The 10,302-nt window shown below is 35.7% G+C and overlaps 1 protein-coding gene across 1 annotated transcript; it reads right to left on the reverse strand.

Annotated features, from left to right (window-relative positions):
- Positions 1-4,195: 4,195 nt before the first annotated feature.
- Positions 4,196-9,788, reverse strand: LOC120206778 (protein S-acyltransferase 8-like). The gene is given in 6 exon segments (XM_039206376.1): positions 4,196-4,847; positions 5,421-5,654; positions 5,765-5,847; positions 5,850-6,069; positions 6,629-6,814; positions 9,533-9,788. Coding segments are annotated over 6 exon segments (1,266 nt in total). The 5' UTR covers positions 9,572-9,788; the 3' UTR covers positions 4,196-4,343.
- Between the last annotated feature and the right edge of the window lie 514 nt (positions 9,789-10,302).

The raw sequence follows: 10,302 nt of genomic DNA on the forward strand, positions 1-10,302 counted from the left end.
CCTGAAAAAGACAAGGAAAATAACAAGTAAAACTATAAAAAAATGAAGAAGTAAAATAAAAATGCTATGACAAAACTAATTAACTTCCAGTTACTAATCCCCAGCAATGGTGCCAAAAACTTGTCTATTTTTGTGAGTACTAAATATGGACACGAAAAATGTGCAAGTATACACAATCAAACAAGTAATACAATGATGGGTGAGTATCGTATCCATAGAAATTGGAGGAAATTTATAAGTTCAATCAAAGAAAATAACAACTTTATCTAAGAAATGTTAGTGCAATGGTATGTACCAATGAGAATGTTGAGGCAATGTGAAATGTATGTTAGTGGAGACGGAATGATAGTGTGATGTGGTAGCAAATAGTAATGTCGTGGCAAAATGGATGAAAACTTCTTGGAAAAATAAATTGAGTTAGTGAAATCAAACGAAAATGTAAAGGCAAAACAAAATCTAAACACTGGATTTGAATAAAATGACTTGATAATCCTCACAACAAGCTACTATAGGAATAAATTATAAGAGTCACTTAGGAAACTTAAGTCCATCTTCTCAGGATGGTCTTACTTCTATGTCTTACTTGCCCGATAGAGTTTACTAAAGGTGCCCTACGCTATCTCTAGTCAAGGGACTTGACAGGTTGAGAATGCCTGGGCAATACCTCTCGGCGTTAGTAGGTGTATGTATCCCATTGGCTCAGATCAACAAAATATGTCACGGCAATACCACTTGGCATCAACAATAGCATCTAACCTCTCGATTGAGCATTACTCCTTTTAGTAGATTGGAATCCTAGCCTTATGTATAAAGGTGGATTAGGTCTAGTTACTATCTAAAACACATTGCTTATGTTGATCCTTCCTTAGTTTCTCTCGAACACTAAAGATGAGCTACTTAGTTTCTCTCAAAAACTAATTATTTTCCTAAGGAATGGCTACTCTCATAGCTCCTACAACCTTAAGACATTAAGCACCATAAGAAAAACCAATAAGAACATAAAGATAAAAAACATCCATTAAAGATAAAGCTTAAACATCTATAGTGAACTCCCACCAAATAAAGCTAGTTCATAGTAGGGTTTGAATATTCCAAGCAACAAAGCATGAATATCATTCATTCCATACAACCCAAATATGATAAGTAATAAAAATAACAAATGGATGGAGGAAAAGCCTTTGATGTGCACTGTCAAAGCTCCCCTCGGCCACCACGAACCGCCTTAGCTTGCTAGCTCCTATTGGATGTCTAGCTCGCCACTCCCTCTAGCTTGTTAATTGAGGAATGCCACGGCAAAAGTGAATGACGAAAAAAAGGAGGAACATTTTTCTTTCGACTGCCTCTTCACTCTTTTCTCAAGAATGTTTAGCTCAAAATGGTGTAAAATCCAGTCTTTTCAATCCGTTGGCTTCATCTCCTATTTATAGTGGGGAATAAACCTAGGGATTTGTGTTAAAATTCCCATGATAACCCAAAGTTTGTTCCATTCACATGAGGGGTGGTATAGAGGTGGTAGTAGTCCCCTCTTAAGTGGATGGCAGTTGGGCGTATGTGCAAACAAGATTAGTCGACCAAGGTAGTATATGTTCCCTCCTAGGTGTCTGGTAGCTGAAGGCACGTGAAGATAAGGACAACTGGCTGGAAAAATATCTTCTTTTGTCTTTTTCGCTTCATCATCCAAGTTTTCATTTGCATTCTTATCAGCATTCCCAATTTGTCATGGCAATTCTCGTCACTCATCCTTGCTCCCAAATCATGTACATCATCAGACAAAGAACCTTCCCCATAACGCAGCACCGTTTTCAAAATTAAATGCCACGACAAAATACATTTCCACCACATGCAACTATATGCTCCTAAATGCATCTATATGATCCTATATGAGCTCTTAGACAGTCAATAAATTAAGTGAAAAGGCCCTAAATATGGCCTTTTTACGGAGTTATCATAGCCCCTGTGTCCATGATCCAAGTAAGAGTTTCATAAAAACAAGATACACATCCAGAAATAGTACCTGCAAAACTGGCAATTAAATCAACTGCTGGAGCCTTAAGAAGGTTCAATAGTTAAGCATACTGCTCTCGTGTCAAACCAGAAAGATCAGATGTGGAATTGAGCTACTCAGAAGGGACACGCTCCTCAAGAGCCATGGAATAGACAGTCATGTCTTGAGATCCCTTTGGCTTAGTAAATTTGAAGTCTGCTGGAAAGTCTATCAACCGATAACAATTTTCCTTCTTATGCCCTCTTTTCTTCTAATGATCACACGTACCAGTGAATTTTTGTTGTTCACACGTGTTTGAATACATTGTTGTAGACTCCACAAGAGGCAATAGAGTAGAAAAAGTAGACAAAAGAAATTGTTGTGACTCCTCCTGGACTATCATCGAGTAGGCCTAGTTCACATTCGGGAGTGGCTTCATGAGTAAGATCTGACTCTAGATAGCTGAATACGACTCATGAAGCCCCATCAGAAACTGGAAAAACCTCTGTTGAGCAATATGTATGGCCATCTGTTGCGAACTGTTACACGCACAAAAGGAAAACTGAACTAAAACAATGTACTAGTCCCACAACAATTTGAGCTTAGTGTAATAGGTAGAAATCGTGAGCTCCCCCTATGTTAAAGTTGCAATCTCTTTATGCAAGAAAAAAACCCTCGAAACTATCAACCGTATCAAATCGTTCTTTGAGATCATGCCAAACAAGTATTGCACTCGGCGCAAATAATATTCCAGCAGAAATGTCTCTACTAACCGTGTTTAAAATCTACGAAAGGACAATAGCATTGCACCGCTCCCACTACGGATGCAACGATTCTTCAAAAGCTTCCTTAAGGCAATCCCCATCAACAAATTCGAGTTTTTTCTTCGCGAGAAGAGCAATTCACATAGAACGATTCCAAATATTATAATTCTTTAGCCCCACCAAATGATGAGAAACGAGTAAAGACCCTGGCGTATCCGAATGATGAAGGAATAAAGGATGATTGAAATCAATTTCAGTGAATGAAGGCATTTCCAATTAATCGGGATAAACCCTAATTCCCAAAGAAAATGAAATTAGTGAGAAAAGAAAGCTAACTGTTGAAGCAAGGCACTTCGAGAGAAAACAAAATTTAGGCTCAAACAATAATTGGCCCAAGCAGGAAAAAAAACGAAAGTTAGGACTGGGTGGCGTCTGATACCATGTTGTGTATAGAAAGCAAAAGACTTAAACAAATTTCCTCAAAATTTTCATATATCATAATCTTAATTTACCAGGCAGTATACTTTATAAACAAGGTATATAACTAATAGTTCAGCTAATATAACTGTATAATAGAAATTAAACTAACTAACTACTTCTTTAATTCCAACAAATTCTTTGTATTACCAACAACTAATATTCAACCGCCATTGTTATCCTCTTCTTCTTTGTCACCACCACCTTTGTCGTCTTCAACATCTTCCTCTGCTTTTTGCTGATCAGCACCAAATGAGCATTTTCAAGAAACCATGTAATCAAACTCAGGCTAGTGGATCAGAGTTTCCGCCACCACCATCGTGGTCTCATCCTAGTCACAAGCCTTCATTCGCCGGTTAAAATAGAAAAGGGTTAATTGCATCTCAAACTTGATCCAAAATTTAAAATAATTTTCGAACTTTAAACCATCCAAAATTATGTTTAACCTTTCTTCAATAATATTTACCGAAATGTTACCAAAAAATATTACTAAAAAATCACCCTAAAAATTAATATTTACAAAGTGTTATCTTTTCTTCAATATTTACTGAAATATTATTCCTTCGTACAACATGCAAATAAGACGCATTTTATAAAACGCATTTTGCTCACGTGACATCTCACTCAACAAAGGCAGGAAGCACTCAACAAAGGCGTTCTACAAGCACCTTATGTTGATCTAGTAATTATCTACTATTGAAATTGAGGAAACGGTTTTAATTGAACACGTAAACTATTTTGATTAATACATAATATATATCCATCAATAATTGGTTTAAGTTTAGAAGAAAAAAATTCAATATATATACTTTTGATTTATAAAAATAAGCCCCTACATTTGATTTGTATTTAAATCTGCCCTTAAGAGTTTATTTGGATACCAATAAAAGTGGTAAAGTTTAAGGACTTTCCAATAATTTTGGAGTTTGGAGCTGTAAAAATAATATTTTTACAAACTAAAATTAGACATTCCACTCAACGTTGCATATCATTCCACAATCTAAGAGAACGAGAGATGAAAAAGGCAACTATTCACTTATCTTCTCATAACAATTACAGACATCCAAAGAATATGCATATCAATTCATGCAGTGGCAACTCTATACAAATTAACCCCATCATCGGCGAGCTTCTTCCGACGTCGCATGGATTCTGCTTTCGGTAGCTTTGGAATTGGCAAGGACGTCATCGGGAGCGATTTCCCAACTACCACTTCTCCTTCCCCAACTTGAGTGTCTCGTTTCAGATCGAATTGTAGGTGCTCGATGATCAGATTCCAGAATAGAATCAACGTCCAAGGCTGTATGAGCAGGGCCATTGCTGCCTCTACTGTGGATGTCCTCATCAATTTCCTCAATATTACGTCGTTGGGAGATCTTCAATAGATCTTCACCGATATCTAGATCGTCTTCAACCTTGGAACGCGGATCTCCACCTAGATCTTCAGCTCCTTGAGTACTTGGTACAGTAGGCCTTGGCACCTCCTCTTGAACAAATGCCCGGAAATTGTTCTTTGAGGGTTTTATCGTCGTGCAAAATACTTCAAGAAAATTACTCGGACATCCAAGATTATAAACATTGATTCTGTTGTCAGCCCTAAATCGGAAATTTTCATAGGTAGTCTGGAAAACATGAAGGTACATATCATTTAATACCTAATTCCTGAAACACTCAACGAATTAAACAAAAATTAATCTCCGCTCCTTTACCGCATGAAATGCATATCTTGCCCTCTCCCCCCACCCATGTACACACTATATTTCCATTTTTTTTTTCTTTTCGAGAAGCTAGATTCAAGGCCTAAGACTTACTAATTTATTTCTCGGACGACTTTCCCACATTTATTTATGGAAATCTGACAAGATAGGAGGGCAGAAAAAACAATGTAAGAACTTAGGTTAATTTTTGTCATACTAGATTTGAACTCTAATGTGCCTTTCAAAAACAAAATCAAGCTCTGATTTGTACTAACAAAGATCAAACACAACTTAAATTATCCTAGAGAAAACAGGAGAAATTAGCAGACCTGGTTTGTTGTGATGAGGTACAAGTGAACCCGTTAGTCCACCGACAAACCACAGTGAAATTTTGAACTCTAATGTGCCTTTCAAAAACAAAATCAAGCTCTGATTTGTACTAACAAAGATCAAACACAACTTAAATTATCCTAGAGAAAACAGGAGAAATTAGCAGACCTGGTTTGTTGTGATGAGGTACAAGTGAAACCCGGTTAGTCCACCGACAAACCACAGTGAAATGAAACAGTATGCCATTAGAATGACAGATGTAGGAGATTCCTGCATTGCTTTCCAAACTGTTCCACGGTGATCATCCATCAGAACCTTCATGTACACTGCTGACATGGAGAATACATAGATGCAGAGAAGAGTTGCCGAAGAAACAAACATAAAGAAGTACCGGTAATTCCGCTGCACATATACACAACAGTCAGTCTCCTACCAAAAGACTGCTTCAGAGAATCAAGCAAGAAACATCCAGAGCAGTATCAATACACAGGCTTATCAGATAAACAACATACCAGTCCAATACATTGGCCTACCCAAGGACAATGGTGATCAAAACGCTCGACACAATTGTTGCAAATGGAACAGTGAGAGCAACGGGAGGACGATATAGCATGCATGTGTCACAGTACTTGACCCGTACAGGAATCCCATTAACCGTAACTTCCTTGGTTCGAGGGAATTGGAGGCTGGGTGTTTGCCTACCCCCGCCCTCAGCTGAAATGGAAGATTCATAGCGGAACTCCTCCTCTGGTGGATGTGAATTGCGTGGAATGATTCCTGGGTCCCGGGCAGATGTGAGGAAAAGAAGAATCAACACCTATCAAAATAAGTTGAGCTATTAAAGTTAATAACAACTTAGGCAACCCAAAAGAACCAATTACCAAAGCTAAGAAACCAGAAGTTATCCAAAACATACACACCTTTAAAAATGCATTTGTCATATAATTTAAGAAATTAGAAGGGGCTATCCTAATCTTATCTAGATCTGAGAAGGCCAGCCCTCTATAAGAACTCAATTTCCAGTACAAAGTCGACAACTGATCTAAATCAAATAAAAGGGTTCTTCTGTATATTCTACAAAAATATATTTTAAAATTTAGAAGATCAATTATCTTCTGAATTGGAACAAAAATGTTTGTTCACCCTAAATTGTGACTATTTTACCTTCAATAACTACCCATGAGAATTTCATTTATTGAAATTTTTGACAGAATGATAATTGCTAAGAAAACCCATCATTAAAAATTTGGTACTCGGAGTTCATAAAGTTCTTAGGAAAAAATATTTAACTGCTGGCATCCAGAGTGATAAACTCAACAGTAGTTGCTCTAAAACCTCAACAAAGAACCCATGCCAGAAGTAAGGTGAAGACTTACATAGATAGTAAAGACAATTGCTACCACCAGAATTGCATATCCTGAATTATACGGAGAAAATGCATGTCGTAGATGCCTTGCAACAAACACACAAAAGATAATAACAGGAACAGCGATCAGCAATATGGTAACAAGTAAAGACTTAGCATCTGGCCCAAATATCAGCCTCCCACCAAGGATAAACTTCTGCAAAATGCATATAGAAGAGGATATAAATGCTGAATGATAATTGCATAATCTGTCTAGACAAAAGAAAGCAAAGATAAAAATGAAGAAACCAGGATGCACCATCAGCCTATCACATTTCCATATTTCAACACTATCATTATACAAATTTTTCAAAAATTGCATCCCATTTATTCAGTTTTGGTCCCCATTAACCTAAATCCATGAATCCTAAAGCATCCTTCAAAGTTCTAACTTTCATTTATCTCCAACCTAAGTTTACGAATTATGTAGGGTACCATCTTGAAATATCCTAAATCCATGAATCCTAAAGCATCCTTCAAAGTTCTAACTTTCATTTATCTCCAACCTAAGTTTACGAATTATGTAGGGTACCATCTTGAAATATACTTTGCAAATTTATCCATGACCAGCACAAAGAATGAGGACTTAAAGCAGTTTCTTGTAGCTTCAATGTATAAGTTTAATAAATGCTTTAAACTTTTTCAATGTTATTTATTGATTTCAAATTTTATAAAATTTCAGAAAGGGAATAACATCAAGGGCAGAGAGATTATCAGACCAGCAAATTTACTTGACTAATATATGCTATTTTAAATCAACAGTTAAGCATTCAGATCAATACTTTGATTTTACAAACCAACACAAGTAGCAGAAGGGCTCCAGAAAGAACCAAAACGTGCAAGGCTATAATAAGAGAAACTCTTTAACTTTTTCTCCGTACCTAAAAGAACCAATCATGAACCCTGTTTGTACTTGCTATTCTAGTCATATATAACTGTCTTAGCTTTCTCTTATTCAGTACAAACTTCGACCAGTAGCTGTGAACAAGAGAAGGATTGTAGAGATACTGAAAGCCCCATGATAATGGTTGAAATCCTAATGCAAAAACAATTTACATAGCTTTTTCCAAAAGTTCAAAGCATAATTTCCTTTTGGGAATAATCTTCTCCTATTAAATAATATGCTAACTATATATGCCTTTTTTTATTTAATCATTCATCTTACAGGTTTTGTAGATACCATAATATGATTAGATGAAACTCAAGAAATGTGAAGAAAAGAAACCTAGCATTCAAAGGACGATTCTGAAAGGTAGCAAACAGGGCCTTCCAAACAACTAATAGTAAAATATAGTAATGGTAGTCTCACAAGGAATTCCAAAGTTCATAGCAAGTTAAACAGCATCATTACAAGCTTGAATTTGTTTAGAGCAAAAAAGAATATATATATATATATATATATACTCATTTAATGACTCAAAAGGATTTCAACCTCACATAATATTCTTTTCTTGCCACTAACCCAGGCCCTTGATCATCTACTGATTAAATCTCTTAAATATTCTTGAATTTAACCTATCCTCAATCCTTAGGGATACTACATAAAATAGTTAGCCCTACATCAAGTTTCTGAGAGTTGAGAGATACATATGCCACTCAATAACATTGAACCCAATCTCAATATATTCTCACCACATCCTTTAGATCATCACAACCTAGCATGACCAGAAAAGTGTTGACACTGCATTGCTTATGCCCCAGCCTTGTAAAATCCCCTGAATTTTCCAAATAATGTTACTTTCTTCAACTCGATAATTATTACTCATTGTAACACCCTCGATCCCACCATCAGAAAGGAAAATACTGTTGAATTTGACATCCAAATAAGTAGTGGATGCCACAAAATACATATCAGCCAATTTTTCATCATCATGTTCCTTGAAAAAAATTATTCTTCTGTTGTTTGGAGGGTAGGAGTGTCAGATACTGAAATATGACCTGTAACTTACAACAAAAGTGATCATTCATCTCAAAAAAATAATCACAAACTGAGACCACATTTGCTCAACCTTCTATCTTCAGGCAATACCAATACTTCTCAACTGATTCATGCACAGAAGCATCCCTTTTGATCCAAAGGTCACCGCACTGGTAAGTAACAAGTATATCCACATACTCACCGAACTCAGAAAAGCTATCATGTTTTCACATTGGGAAAAGAAACTAGAGCTGAAGATAATATGTCCCATTCAGTCGTCCACATTTACAAGAACTTGTAATGTTACAATTATACTTATTTGAACATTGACATTTCCCCAAAACATTGGAAGAAAAGAACTGTAAAACTCTTAACAACACCCGTCCTAGTAGTGCTACAGTTCTCATGACCGGTTGAAAACACACAGCACCCTTCAATGCAAAAATAAACTAAAATCAACCATGTATCGAGCATGGACTCGGTCTACTTTCCCCAAAGTAAATTGGAATAAAACCATACCAATTAAACCTAAAAATTGTGAGGCCATATTCCATAACTCAACTCAACAATCCATAACTGACAGTTATTCAAATTTCAAAGCCAACGATTGTACTCCATTAACATTAACCAAGTTCTTTGACAAACCTCATAATGCAGAAATAAATAAACAAAGAGTCAAAACACCCAAAAGAAAGAGTCTACTATTTTGTTCCATGTTTTCCCCTATTTTGTCATTAGCATAACTCATAGCAAGACAAATTCACTAGATAGAGTACAAACTAGTAAGAATTCCAACTGAAAAAAAACCCTAAAACCTAAAAACCCAACTAATAACTTAACCAATAAAAAAAACCCAATTCATTTTCCTACAAACCAAACAAATTTAACAAACACCCAGATTCCGAAACAGTGCATTTCGACAGAAATCAACAAATAAAAAAACAGTGACATCCTTACATTACTTCCTTTCCAAACTTCGTACACGCGCTTTTCCATGGCCTCCTCTTCCTCCCTTACTGTAAGCTTTATTGAACTACTGCTGGAACTCAGTTGAAGATGTGGAACTTGTACGGGAGTTCTAGCATCATTTAAAATGAAAATTTATAGGAAAAAAAGAAAAGAGTAAGAAAATCGCAGCACCTCTCTTGGCGAAAACTTCCCAGAGCAATCTGAAAATCGTACTCACTCGGGTGATGATTGAGTCGTAAAACGCCCGAGTTAATCCTTTTTTAAAATTTATTTTAGGTATCTAATAAGAAGAAGAATATATGAGTTATTATATATTTTAAAAAATATTATCTTAAATAATATGTTTTGATTTTTTATTATGATCGTTACTACTATTAGGGTAAAATAGGAAAATAGTCCTTCAAGTATAAGAGTCATTTTTAAGCACCATAATTATGAACACTTATAGATTGGTCACCGTATTTTTAAAAAGTAACAAATTAGTCGTATAATAAAATTGACATAATAATAAATGTAACCCTTAATTTTTATATTTCACTTTAATTTAATTATAATTTAACGCTCAATATTTTTATGTCACCATACTATTTCTTTCGCTCACCATCTTCCGCCGCTATCTTTGTGCATCTTCTCTCCTTCCATTAATAAAACACTATATAATATTCCTTAAATTCTTCCTCTCATCATCGTCATCAGATTATTTTTCGTGATTTCATCAATCGATGGGAGTCAAAGGTATTCCCATAGACCTTATTAGG

Source organism: Hibiscus syriacus, unplaced genomic scaffold (assembly GCF_006381635.1).
Source record: "Hibiscus syriacus cultivar Baekdansim isolate YM2019G1 unplaced genomic scaffold, ASM638163v2 tig00000477_pilon, whole genome shotgun sequence".
NCBI lineage: Eukaryota > Viridiplantae > Streptophyta > Magnoliopsida > Malvales > Malvaceae > Hibiscus > Hibiscus syriacus.